Source organism: Epinephelus fuscoguttatus, linkage group LG22, assembly GCF_011397635.1.
Source record: "Epinephelus fuscoguttatus linkage group LG22, E.fuscoguttatus.final_Chr_v1".
In the NCBI taxonomy this organism is placed as follows: domain Eukaryota; kingdom Metazoa; phylum Chordata; class Actinopteri; order Perciformes; family Serranidae; genus Epinephelus; species Epinephelus fuscoguttatus.
Genome location: NC_064773.1, coordinates 11910487 through 11925101, shown reverse-complemented (window position 1 = coordinate 11925101; position 14615 = coordinate 11910487). Strand labels below are relative to the sequence as shown.

The window sequence follows — 14615 nt, the reverse complement described above, 5'->3', positions numbered from 1 at the left end:
TGCTTTAAAAGGACAGTTCGGGTTTTTGGACATGAAGTTGTGTGAAACGCTGACCATCTGCAGCTCTGATGTGACGGTGTCAACACTGTCAACGAGCCTCCTGCTCTGAGAAATGGCCCGCAGCTTACCGGAGAAAAAGTAGTTCTGAAGATATACTGGGGACACATAACCAAAAGGTTTTCAGCTACAAAAAAGTATGCATGTGTTTTGTTAGACTATTTCAATAATTTTAAAACATCCCCGCATTACGTCAGACCTTGCTATCAATCGGGACTATTAAGGCTAGTACATCTTCTTCCTCACTAATAATAGCCTACTGGTTCTCTGTTGGAAACAGCCGATGAAGTTTCGTTAGCCGTTGCTATCCTGCGCACCTGTACGGCGTGGTGATGAACTGTCTAATTGATTTCTGTTGGCGTGCTGTCTTGCGGGCCTGCACGGCGGAGTGATACTGGCCAGAAAATAGTCCCAATTGATAGCAAGGTCTGACGTAATGCGGGGATGTTTTAAAATTATTAACCCGAACTATCCCTTTAACACTTCAGCTCAAGGATCCCTCGACATGCAGACTGGAGGAGCCAGGTTGACTCATCAATCTTCGCATTAGTGTACGACCCGCTCTACCTCTGAGCTGAAAAAATGCCACACAGTACAGATCATAGGAGACGCATTTGTTAAAATTAGGATCCACCGCATTGGTTTCAATATGACAGATTCATGTGAAACAATTTCTTCCTCAAGTCATTACAAAATTCAGTGCTTTTTATATTACATTCATTCAGTCAAAGGGAGTCATATAAGACAGAAGTATATAGATTTTAAATTTGGGAAAAGAGGGCACTGGTATTGGATGGATACTCTGTATATGATAACATTGTGCATAGTGTTAGTTCATCTTAGATGATGGTTGTCGTCATATAAACTCTCCAGGGAGAAGCCTTTCCCCTCTTTTAAACACAGTCATAGCTACCGGATGCATCCCAGTGTGATACTGACTAATAGCTGGATGCGTATGTCAGAGCATTTAAAGGAAAGTGTGTCTTTCCAGCAAAGAGACCTGCAAACACACAGTCACCATGTACATCACTGGTCATCTACAAAGGAACATGACCCATTAAACAGCAATGAGATCATCCAGTATTGATTTTCTACTGTGCACCACACCACAGAACAGCAGCATTACAGTCCCAGGATCGTCTTCCCTGCATCCCGTGCTTAGGTATGTATATGTGTATACAGTATGTGTGTGTGTTCATGTCCCACTTGGCGATTTAGTGCGATTCTTTCAGCGAAAAGACGAACCTCATGACTTAGGAATGCTATGAATGGCTCAGAGGCCTTAAGATGGGAAACTGTGCATTGATTCCCGGAGATCGTTCCCATAACATTAGCCTGCACACACTCCTCCGCTGTGACCTCTCTGTTGATTCACTCATCTACTTAAGTACAAATAGCTCTCTATTAGGAGGTGCGTCACACAACTGGTTACTCACAGACACACATAAACACACACACACACACACACACACACAGATGTACAGATATGTGTGTGGCCCACCCACTGTTTTACAGACATCTCCTCATGGGCTGCTGTCTCGACCCAATAGAAGCCAAATGTGTGTAACACAGAAGAAATAACTGGCCAACAATATCATAACGTCAAAACTTACTAATGCATTTCCACCTATGATGCATCCATCTGACCTCAGCATTCATGTTTTGTTCTGTTCTTGATCCCAAAAAAAGCTGCACTTGAACTTGATCTAAAAGCTGCTTTTCTTCCAACAGTTTTCCTTGAACGTGTCATTCTTTAATCTCCTCAATGAGCTTCAAATTAATTCAGTGTTTTGTAAATAATCACTGACCTTCAATAAATTCAATTAAACCTAATTTGCACAGCAAACACACTGTGTGACAATGTTTACAGTTTGGTAATGTGGGAGATGAGATGCATACAGTAACAAATTGGGTGTATTTTTTCAGTTAAGTCCCTTCTATCAACACAGATTCATGCCGTGAAGGACAAACACACATCATCAGACAAACGTTTCATCAGTGAAAGTCCAGACTACATACTAATCCTAATCAAATATTGAGTGTGGAGATAGTGTGTTCACAAAGGAAAACTGACACAATAAAGTGCTGAAAACTATGTACAATTAAAACACAATTTTTTTTTACTTTGCTCTTGGTAACAACTGAATCATCTCTATGGTAACTGAGCAAAGTGCATCCCCTGATAAAGGCCATGATGTGGCTGTAAGCTCAGCAACATTTCCAGTAAGTGGACCTTGTGATCATTTGCTGTCTCTGAGATTACTAATGCACCTTCAAGCTCCAGAAAGTACAGATAATCAAAATAAATTACAATAGACAAGGCTAAAAGTCAATGCTTTGGACTACAATGCTAACATCAGCATGCCAACAAGTTCACAATTACAGTGCTAACGGACGACTGTTTAGCAGGTACTGTTTACCATGCATATTATCTTAGTTTAGGGGGAAAAAAAAGCTGTATTTCGTTCATATGGGCTTCATTTGCTTCAGCGAGCTCTGTCACTGTCTCAGCCCATGCTCTGAGTGAACACACATGAGTTTTCTACTTGATATTATAACCTGTGTGCACCGTAACATGCAGAACAAAACTATGAGCTAGTTTTATTTCTAAAGCTTAGGAAAATGAAGCAAACTAGACACAATAATACACACATACAATATAAGATCAGTTAATTTGATGCATGTCAAGTATGAGGGCACTCCCACCACTTCTACCAATCAGCTGACTCCCAGTTAACCAAATCAGACTTTGCCACAATCTCCTTCAGCCATTCATGTCGCTTCTGCCAAACTTTAAATCACTTTGTCCAGAGCCCAGGACGAGCTCACCTAATCTATCTTCTAATCTTTACGAGAACAAGATGGCAGCGCGCATAGATGCAGCGACCTGGAGCTCTCCCTGCCTGAGCAGAATTAGGACTATCTACTATGTCTTTACCACCTTCCCGCAATAGATCACAATTGGGTCCAAAACTAAAGACTTTTCAGATTTCTCATACGTAAGAGCATGTAAATAAATATTATTTTAATTTTCCAGTATAACATTATGATGCAGTCAGGTGAAAGTCATTTGAAAGCCTGCAGGAAAGTCTGGTCGCTGTTGCAGTCATGTTTGCAGAACCAAGAGCACTTTCGTAAAGCAATTATCACAAAAAAAAAAAAAAAATCTCCACTTAGGCGGGAGGTCCCTGTAGGTTTAATATTGGAGTGAAGGCAACGATAATGATTTTGCCAGCTTATCCATAAAGTGACAAGACGACCCAATGCAAGCTGATAAGACAACACAGCAGGCACATGACACTCTGTGAGTGCTAACATGCTAACATTTGATAATTAGTGAAAACACAGTAAAGCTGAAGCTGATGGTATCATCATAGCTTTGCAGGTATTTGGTCATTAACCAAAGCAATGGACAAATTTTAACTGATGATGGCGCTAAAGAGAAAGTCAAGGAATCACCAAAGTTATCCTGAGAGGAGATATGAATGCCTGTGCATCATTTTATGGCAATCCATCCAACACTATTATATATTATATATTTCACTCCAAACTGCAGTTTGGGATTGCTTTTACATGTAGGAAGCCTACTTCTCTTTTTATAAAACATTACGTGGGAACCAACAAAAAAGCACCAGCATGCAAGAGGCTCAAATAATCCCTTCCCACCTAAACAATTTATTATCTAAGAAAGGAAATAATTTGCAGAAAAAGAAGAACAGAAACCAATGGACACAACTATACAACAGTAAACACAGTGTAAACCACAGGGGCCATGAGCAGTGGTGACCCGCAGAAACAATACACTATTATGCTCTTGACCACTTGTTGCAGGCAGTGGTGAACATAGAAAACAAAGGTCTGCAGAAACGTTCATTAGCTGCTGACTGTAATGTCAGAAAACAGCCGTTTCTGGCTCTGTGCTCTTGCAAGTTTGCGTATCTGCTCAAAACACTGTCACTTCCTCTGTTTTGAGGGGGAAGCTTCAGATCAGAAACTGCACACTGAGCCAAATGTTTAAATTGAGCTGTCTTTAAGTTCACTTCTTGTCCTTTGAGGCCCCGCAGGAGTCCACAGTTTATGAACCCCTGGCTTAGTGCACAAGTGGTTGGCATCCTCCCTGCCAGTGTGCGACCTTAGCCCAGTCATGAGACGCTCTGCTCAGGGCCCCAAGGCGGTACTCCTCCCAGACACCCCCGCCTTTCATCACCTAATCACCTGGCTCAGCCTCGGCCTCACTAGAGAGAGGGAGAGGCTGCAGGGGCGGGAGGAGAGGACAATAATAATCTCAGCTGTTGTTCTCGTGGCCAGATTGAAGCCTTTGTGGTTCGAGTTCAGAAAGGAAAGGAAGCAGGCAAATTCCTGGGAAGATTTCTAATGTTTACCATAAATGGCACCATGCAGTCACATCACTAGATACTAAAAATAATGTGGAAATTAACATGGAATTTTTCACACAACACATATTCATAGGTTGGGGGTTCAAGGTGCTGAGGTGAAAGCAAACACTTTGGCACCTGTTCCAGAAACAAACAGCATTCCCACACTTCCCTCATATCCCTATTCTTGGAGGCGATGATGCAAGTGTTTAAATTTTTTTTTAGAAAAGCACCACCCAATTGGAGGCAAATCCACATCACCTTTTCAGGAAATCCATGTTTATTTATTGTTTGTCTCCTGGCACATGAACGCAGAGCTGTTTCGCAGCCAATTTGGATATCCTGCGTGCCAGGCCTTCCCAGCATCATGAGAACAGACACAGTGCTGGTCAAACACCACAGCAACGTCCCCATAGGATCAATTAACCAACGCTATTAGAGGAGAATACCTTAAACGCCAGCACAGTCACTAAAAATACATAAAGACAGAAAGGTGTGGTGTTTTTCGTGACTGTCTGCACATAAAAGTCCACACAACATAAGCATGAAGCCACTTAAGGACAAACTGGAGTCGTTACAAACGCATACATTATCTAAGCATCACACTCATTGTCATTCCCATGCTCAAGAAATCAACATTTTGACAGCTGTCACAGTCTGAAGCCGAAGGTACTGTCTGTTCTTTTTGTGCTCAGCCATCAGTGGTCCCCCCAACACTCAAACCAGCAGCAGCACCAAGAGAGGACAGAGGTATGACTAACCTTTAACACACTCTGTCAGAGATACAGTATGTGCCTTATGTGTGTTTAGCTTGCAGCCTGCAGCAATTCTATCTGCCTTACAGTGCACCTTGCTTCACACAACTCTCTTGACTTTGCATCACAAGACCTTTCTTTTCCTCTCCTGTGCCATGCAGCACAAAGCTCTCAAAATACCCTATTTTTAATCTCAGGGACGCCATGTGGAAAACAATGTGCTGCTGATACAGAACTAAATTTTTTTGCACACTATACTGCAGCTGGGAGGATTGGCTCATTTCTAGTGCATTGACCTATGATGAAGCTCAATTATGCCTAATTTTGCAGCATGGGAACCCCCCCAGGAATCCCCTGCAGCACCCCCGGGCTCCCCGGACACTTTAGCGGTCATAAGAAGGAGATGAGAGCGGCTTCTTACCTTAGTAGGTTGGGCAGAGGGATGGAGCCGGAGCCTGACCCCAGAATCCCCTTCTTCCCACTCAACAATTTCTCCACCAGGGCGACATTCCCGGTCCGGGCGGCTTCCAGCAGCTCCTGCTCCTTCCCCATCCCGGACACAAGTTTGCAACGACGGGGTGATGAAAATCCAACAAATCTCCCATATATCCCCCTCCTGCCTCCTCCCCTCCGACCCCTTCCTTCACTGTCTGGAGTGGGAAAGCATCTGAAAGGATTCCTCTCACTGCATGCTGCTGCAGCTGCACGGTGAAATAGGTGTTATTGATGCTGCAGAGCAGGTTTGACGTGCACTGCTCCCCCCGGTGTCTTGTAACCTCAGTCCATTCACACGCACGGCTCCGTAATCTCCTCTTGTGTTAGTCCGCTGACGTGCACGACTCCCCGGTGTAACCTCAGTGCAAACAAGCGCAGCGGGGGGAACCGGGGGCACCGAAGCGAATCCCTTAAGTGTGAAGTAAAAGAGTGAGCCTGGTTTACAAGAAGAAAACTCCGCCTCTGTCCGAGCAGAGGCTCCTGTCTGCTCTGAGGCTCCAGGTGATCACAGGCGGGAGGTGAAACCCTGTCCGCCACCACAAGAAGCTCTCCAGTCCCGCTGTACTCGCCACCTCTCTTCCCCGAGCCTACCGCACTGACCGGTGCCTCTCCGTGTTGCCTGAGACACAGGTATCAAGTTAGCGGCGATACAACTCTACACTTCCGGTTACATATTTCAAAATAAAACATTCACTGCCGATGTGTTAGAAGTTGTTGCTTAACTTTTTTTCATGCCAGGGAGTCAGAACACTAACAAAAACCTTATATCAGCTCATGGAATGTTATATAAGGTACACAGGTTCAGTGTTTTAGCCACTTTTTTTATTTTATTATAGGCTACATTATAATATATATAATCATATCATATATTCTTATTTTATCTATAGTATAAAATTGACTTATTATATTATTTTATTGAATTATTGAAGTGTAAAATTTACTTAATATATTGTTCATTATCAAAAATTAAAAAGGAAAGTTTATGACTGGAAAATTTTGATTTATAAATATGACTTTTGCAAGTATTAAAATCAAATTGATGATACATACTGATTTACTTTGGTAGAGGGGTAAGTAAAAAAGTATAAAATACATTTTTATAAAAAAGATAAAATTCTAAATCAATGTACTGGGAAATGAAAGAACAGGTGTCTTGCAAAAACATAAAAAAAATAAATAAAAAAATACAGAAGAGGAGACAAGACCAAAATAGATGCCATATACAGTATCTCCTGTAATCAGTTGACAAAATGAGCAGCCTGCAATAATGTTCTTTTTATATCTTTGAAGAAATGCCTTGTTGGAATAAAAACTGTGAATCATCTTAAAAGTCACTTCCTTCGGCTTATTTGTATAAAAGATTTTTAGAAGGTAGAGGTGGGAATCACCACAGGATCCACGATACAATATCATTGTGATACTTAAGTCCCGATACAATTTTATTGGGATTTTAAATGTTTTGCGATTAAATAAATTAAGTCCCCAAAGGAAAACTTTTTTAATAATAATTTATATGATAAAAAATATATACTTGGCTCTGTGTGAGGATATTACCACACAAAAATATCACAGTACTGGGGCATCGGTGGCTTAGTGGTAGAGCAGGCGCCCCACGTACAAGGCTGTAGGCTGTATGGTGGTATAAGAATACCATACCATTGAAATTTAGAGACTAGTTAACCAGATGGGTTCTACGAATAAACCAATTTTCCAAGAATAATGATTTACGTTTATATAATATGTCTCCATTGTTCCAGATATAATATATGTGAGGGGAAAAATTATGTTTATATATTAAAAATCAGAAATGGAGTATTCCTTTGTAAAAATTATTGTAGCTACAAAGTAAAAGAAATTTAAAGGCCTCCAAGTTTTAAGAACAAATAATTGGGGATAAAATTCCTAATTGAAGTTGTTACTTCAAACAAAGATGGCCAACCTACACTGGACATGGAAAAGTAAAATATGTCCAAGAAACAACTTTAGGCTAATGGCTACTAACAATATCACATATTTATGTGTCTGTTTTATTGCATTTTGTGTCTTATATATCTCATTTTACTGTCTTTTTTGACTTATTCCTTTTATGTTGTTGTGTGCCTTTAAATAATAAACTGTCAGCAATTCAATAAGCTAATTAGCAAGCTAGCTAGTTAACTAGCCACCTAGTAAAAACACATTTCCGTTGTTCTCCTTGTATGAGAGGTAAAAAGATAGGCGACTTACATAATGCATAACCGACAAAAAATAATTCTACTATTTAATTTATTTTTTAAAAAAAATATATTTTTGGGTACTCTTTTAGTTACGTTCCAAGCTAACGAGCTAGCTAAGTTAGCTAGCGAGGGTAAGGTGACGGTGCCTTACCTGTGTTGGATGAGTAGAATGAGGGCGCCATCTTGAGATCCGTTATCTAAAGTGTATCATCTAATCATCAAGTCCAAACCACAACTTGACCTTAGTTTCCAGCATCCGGGTATGTGAGCAAACGTAACGCATGTCTATAATCCAGCTGTGGGCAGCTTTGATCATATGGATCTAGGTGTGAGTAACGTTTGGTTGTTTGGCCACCATAGCAGGTGGTGTGAGGTCAGCCTCACATTCTCCTTTGCTAGCTCAAATGAGGTAAGTAAAAAAAAAAAAAAAAAAAAGCTAACAAAAAATAATGTCAAATATGTGATAATTATCTTTAGAAATCTTAAATACACATTTTGGCTCCAACAATAACAATAGCATAATAGTTCATCAAATTTACAATCATCCATCATTTTTATTTATTATTATTATTATTTATTTGTTATCATTAAATTTTTCACATGCATGTTTTTCATTTGTTTGACCACCACTGCATTGTTTTTGTACGTGAACAAAGTTATTGTTGGTAAAATTATTTTTACTTTTTTAAAAAATATATTTATTTTTTACCACTGCCCCTTGGTAACGTAACAATAGTTTGTTGTTTTGTTCTGGCTATATTGTCTCTTTTTTCTTTTCTTTTTTGTGCAATATTCAGTATTTTTATGTAACAATACCTGCCCCCAGATTTCCTGTGTATTGATCTGATTTAAGACAAATTAATTTACCAAAATATGAAAATCATTTGACACAAGAAGACCACCCGCTTCAAGGCCCTGGGGAATTTCTCCCATTTATTAATAACATTAATTAAATGCATTTGTGAAGATCCTCTAATGCTATTATGTGGCAAATGTAAGCACACGTTTTAGGTATTTGTCATCACATATCTAAGCAACAGCCCTGGTCCTGGATGCCACTTGTACACATCTTGACTTTTATTTTGAAAGCCGCCCAACCGTCTTCCGCTGACTTCCACACTTACAGTACAGTCTGGGCGTGGATGATGGTGATGCCACAACACCAACAGGAGGCGATGCCTTTGTTAGTCTCTTTAAAAAGTCACACTCAAACCCACCAGCGGTGCTTATTGTTCTCACACTCAAACTATCAACTTATTCTATCAAACCTGCACATGCGCAGTTCCCCTCTACTCTGGAGGTGTGTTCACTGCTGCAGCTGAATGAATTTGGAAACAGGTGAGATCCTAAAATAGCCTCCCTCTCGTGTCAGAGCAGGGTTTGTATGAATGAGAATAAAGGCAGAAGACAGATTTTTTTAACGCGCTGTGATCTGTCCACTGACAGCCTGGGAAGCAGACACACCCCCTCCTCTATCTGCAGCCGGTGCATGCTGGGACTCGCCTGATGGCTGCACTCTGCTGCTTAATTGGAATTTAAAGAGAAGTGTTGCCTTCAAGTGCTCCACCTACAGCTGCTATGTCCAACTCCTGTGCTCGTAAAAACGTGTTGCTGAGTCAAGTGATGTTTGAGCTGCAGAGAGGGATTATTCTCATGAGTGATTAATTAGCTGATTTCCTTTAATTAATCGTTTAGTTTAGGAAATATGAAGTGAATAAAAATATCAGTAGTTAAAATGCATAGTCTCCCTAACCAACAATGTTCTTGTTTAATTTAAAAAAAAATATATGAAACAAAGAAAAGCTGCAAATAACTACATTTTGCAAGCTTTTTTGTTTGAAAAATAAATGAAACAATTAACCTATCAAAACTGCTGCTGGTTAATTTTCTATTGATGGCTTAATCCATTCATCAAGGTATTGTTTCAGCAGAAGTTATTTTAACGAGAATTAGTGAGCTTTTCTTTGCTGCAGTGGCATTTAAAGTGGTAGTTCGGATCTTTTGACGTGGGGTTGTATGAGATACTTACCTATAGTAGATGTCTGTTGGCACACCCCCAGTTTGGAGAAGCAGACAGGGGTACCACAACAGAAGCTAAGCAATGTACTGCTGAGGACGGGGGCGGCAGCTAAACAAATGTCAGCCACCTTAAAAACATCCTATCCAAACAAAAGTTGTTTAAAGCCCCATTTCCACCAAACACTGTAAGTATAGTACCTTTGAAACCAAAAGTACCCTCTCAGATATGGTACCTAGACCCTAGCGTTTCCACCGCAAACAGAGAGGAATGTCTGCACCTCGGGGACCAACCAAGAAAAGTTATGAGCCGACATTTCAAGATAACAAAAATAAGCTGCAGTGTTTAAAAGAATCAGTTGATGTGATTTTTAAAAATGGTGGGTTTCTGCTTTGTGCATTGAGTCATTTGTCGAGCAAAAGTCTTTTGAACAATCAACATACTGCAGTGTTCACAGCTCCACCTTTTAGTACCAGATCTGTGTGCTTGGTACCCCAACAGAGGGGGACCAGAAATGGGGACAGTATAGTACGGTTCCATTGGTACCATCCACAACTTTTCACAGTGGAAACGGGAAAAAAAAAAGCATACCGAACTCAACCTTACTGTACAGCACTGCTTGGTGAAAATGAGGCTTAAGTGTACGCTATACTGAGAGTACTTTCACGGCTTTACCTTCCCGTCAGACAGCAGATCTGATGGCCTGGATCAATTAGTTTGTTTGTGTGATTGTGTGACGTTAGGAGATCCAAACTAATTCCTTTAAATGCAAAAGTCACACAATAACACAAACAAACTAACTGATCGTGGCATCAGTCAACCAGTAGCTCCTGTATTCAGCGACATTAAATCACAGTTTTTCTCGATGGAGTCTGGCTTTGAAGAGAGCGATATCACAGCTTCAGTTCCCCGTCAGAAATAGCTGTCTGACAGCAAGATAAAGCTAGGTAAATATTCTAAATATAGCATACACTACGACTGGGATGTTTTATAGGTGGCTAGAATATGTTATGCTGCTGCCCCCACCCACAGCAGTACATTGTTCACCTGTCTGCTTCTCCAAAGTGGGGACATACCAACTGCCATTGACTATAGGTCATACACTGACTAAGTGTAAGTGCCTCATACAATCCCACTTCAAAAGATCCAAACCATTCCTGCATTTAACTGATAGGGTGCTTGTACAAAAACTTGTACATAGCTTCATAACATGTACAATTTAATTGCTTAATTTCATTTAATTTCAAAGATCAAAATGTTGGCACAAACAGTCAAACTCAGCTGCGTATTTAATTTTCACTGGTTTAATAAAAAGAGTGAAGTAGAAAATCCTCACATTTGAGAAGCTGGAGCTTGTTAAAGCCGCTGCATAAACAGAGTTGCCTGATTAGACCTCTTCTTGTGGCTGAAACCGAAGCAGCCAAATGGAATTCAGCCATCATTAATTTTATTGCGGGATCACTATATTTGCACGAGGCTCCGGCAGAGAAATAAAACAGAAAGCGGAGAGTGAAACAGTGAACACTGAGCCAACACACAACCTGATGATGATGCCTTTCTTTTTCATCTGGTTTCCCACAATCCAGCTGTGCATGGTGCTGGCACACACACACACACATACATGAACATCATCTAAATAAATGTACTTTGCCTACATAAACGGTCCTGCACTGTGGCATAGCCATCATCACAGAAACATTAAGCTACAGTATGTAAACAGCCATCCATGTAAATAGCAGCAGAGCAGAACTTTCCCTCCCTCCCTCACACACACACACACACACACTCAAACAGTTAATGCCCTTCTATGACTCACTGCAGTTCTCTAGCCGTAAAATGTCATGACCATTTATGTGCACAAAGTCCAAACACTCTCCTGCAGCCGTTCAGTGCGGCTCATTTGAGGCTCCACTTATATTTAAAGAGTTTCTCTTCCTCCGCTCGTCGCAGCACAAACTTCAGCATTGTTTTTAATTGATTTTACAAAATGCTGCATGAAACAAACTCAAGCTATAAGCTTCAAACGAGACACAACAATCTGCACTGACTGTCAGCTAATGAGTTTTTGCTTGAGCTTTTGCATCATTTCTATACTTTTTCTTCAGACTTTTTCTGCCTCTCACCAGGCAACGCAGACTTAAATGTCCCCCCCAAAAAAGGAACATCTTGTGCAACAGTGTTTATAAATGTGTTCTTTCTCTTTAAGGTGTTAAGACAGCTCTATATGCATCCATCTGGCTACAGAGAGCAGATGTGACGCCTTTCACTTAAACAGTACATGAAAATCTGTGTTGACTCAAAATCTTGCCATGTGGGATTTCCTCATGGGACCATTTCAGAGCGCCTGTTTATTGCTGACTGGGTCATCTTACGTATTTATTTTTTTTTACGGCATGTTTTGTGGTAATGTGTACTCAGGGACTTTGAAATGATATTCTAGGGGAACTCGGCTGATTTTTACACATCAAAGACTGTTTACAGATCTTCAGGAGTCGTACAGCACATGAGAAAAATTTGTGTAAAGCTCTGGGTGGCTCCAAAGAGAGCTGCATGAAATCATGGTTTTATTAAGGCAGCTATCTGAAAGTCGCAGCAGAAATCCAGACTCATCAGACCAGGCAACGTTTTCCAGTCTTCTATTGTCCAGTTTTGGTGAGCCTGTGTGAACTGTAGCCTCAGTTTCCTGTTGTTAGCTGACAGGAGTGGCACCTGGTGTGGTCTTCAGCTGCTGTAGCCCATCTGCTTCAAGGCTGGACGTGTTGTTGGTTCAGAGATGGTCTTCTGCAGACCTTGGTTGTAACCAGTGGTTATTTGAGTTACTGTTGCCTTTCTATCATCTTGAACCAGTCTGGCCATTCTCCTCTGTAAACCCTAGAGATGGCTGTGTGTGAAAATCCCAGCAGATCAGCAGTTTCTGACAGACCAGCCCGTCTGGCACCAACAACCATGCCACATTCAAAGTCACTTAAATCAACTTTCTTCCCCATTCTGATGCTTGGTTTGAACTTCAGCAGGTCGACTTGACCATGTCTTAATGCCTAAATGCATTGAGTTGCTGCCACGTGATTGATTGATGTGAATACAGCTTGTGTTCAGGTCTACGCTGTGCCCTTATCCCGTGAGACTTTTTAAAGTTTATACATTACATAAAACTTTAAGAATAACTTCATTTAGTTTTCTTCACAGAAGAGGGTGAAATTTTGAGATATGGCCCACTTTTTAATTTTGTTCTTCTTCCTTAAAGTGAAGAAGGCCTCCAACCTACCATGAAGCATTAGCAACCCCTAGTGGGGGTCGTGACCTCAGGTTGGGAACCAGTGATCTGTACATTCAGCACAGTTTCAAGGTGGACAACCTAGATTAGTGTCATCATTTCAGTATCTCAGTTATGGTGTTGAATAATGGCCAGAAAAGTGTTTTTTTACATACCATTATGATGTCACAGTGATTTTGACCTTTGACCTTTTGGATATATTATATAAACACTTAATTTTTTTTTACTCTATTTGTGTGAAATCTCGTCATAATTTATGTATGAATTCATGAGTTTTGGCCAAATACATGTTTTCTAAGGCCACAGTGACCTTTGACCACCAAAATCCAGGTGGACGTTTGTGCCAAATTTGAGAAAATTCCCTCAAGGCTTTCCTGAAATATTGCATTCATGAGAATAGGACAGATGGACAGACAGCCTGAAAACATGTCTCCAGATGCAGCTGTTGACCGAGGCGAAGGCATAAAGAGAAAAGTGTTTGCAAATTAATGCAAATCAAAAACATACAAAAGTGAAACCTTTTAAATTGGATACCTTTTTTATTTTCATCAGTATTTCAGCAGCTTTGACAGACAAAATACATCTTATTACTTTTGTGTCTTTCTCTTTCCTAAACGGGGTTTCAGAGGGTGGAGTTTCCCAGAGAGCGAGGGGGAGGAGGGCTGTGATGAACAGAGGAAAAACAAGATGTAAAAGAAACATTTTCCTCTCACATACAATCGTGTTAAAACCTCTGACGCTCTTAAGTCTTGACACCACATTTGTGCAGAGAACTGGTTTGCGTTTTATGTCTTTTACAGGAACCAGACCTTTCTTTTAAAGATATAAAACTGAAATGAACCTGGCAGAGCTAAAGTACAGGTTATGACAGTTGCATATTTAGACTGATGGATGTACCGAATCTACTGTTAACCGTTACGTGTGAGAGCAAAGATTGGAGACCTCAAACTGTCCTTTTATAGTCTTTTGTGCTGTGCCAAAGCATGTGCTGTTAGAAGTCAGTCGTTTTTAACATCTACTCAGGGATTCCCCTGAAGTCGTCACACAGGCGTGAAGCATGGAGCAGCAGCAGATATGGTTGACGCTTATCCATGAAAAAATTACACATGGCAGATTAGAAATTTACATAAAGACACACATATATATGAAGTCAGGCAGCTTCAATGTGCCTTAATTTTCCTATTCCTCACACACAAATTCTGCATTTCTCTCTCTGCTCGTCGGCTCAACTCTTGCTCTCTCACAGTTCTGGTTGTATTTACATCAGTTTTTAAAAGTGCTGCACATGTGAAGTCGCTATTTACACATAGAAAAATAGGAGGGGGGAGGATACAGACATTACTGTGGGTCATTTTGCTGACAAAGCTGTGGAACTGAGATATAAATTTATCTTCTACTTGTAATGAAATGCTTGTTCTGGCTGAG

The 14615-nt window shown here is 40.6% G+C and overlaps 1 protein-coding gene across 3 annotated transcripts in view; it reads right to left on the bottom strand.

Annotated features, from left to right (window-relative positions):
• anks1b (ankyrin repeat and sterile alpha motif domain containing 1B) overlaps positions 1-6302 on the bottom strand; it is a 346827-nt gene extending 340525 nt beyond the window's left edge. For all 3 annotated transcript variants that reach the window (XM_049566517.1, XM_049566518.1, XM_049566520.1), the window contains exon 1: positions 5610-6302. In XM_049566517.1, coding sequence (XP_049422474.1) covers positions 5610-5740 — 131 coding nt within the window. In that variant the 5' untranslated portion in view covers positions 5741-6302. The remainder of the gene's footprint in view (positions 1-5609) is intronic.
• Positions 6303-14615: the final 8313 nt, after the last annotated feature.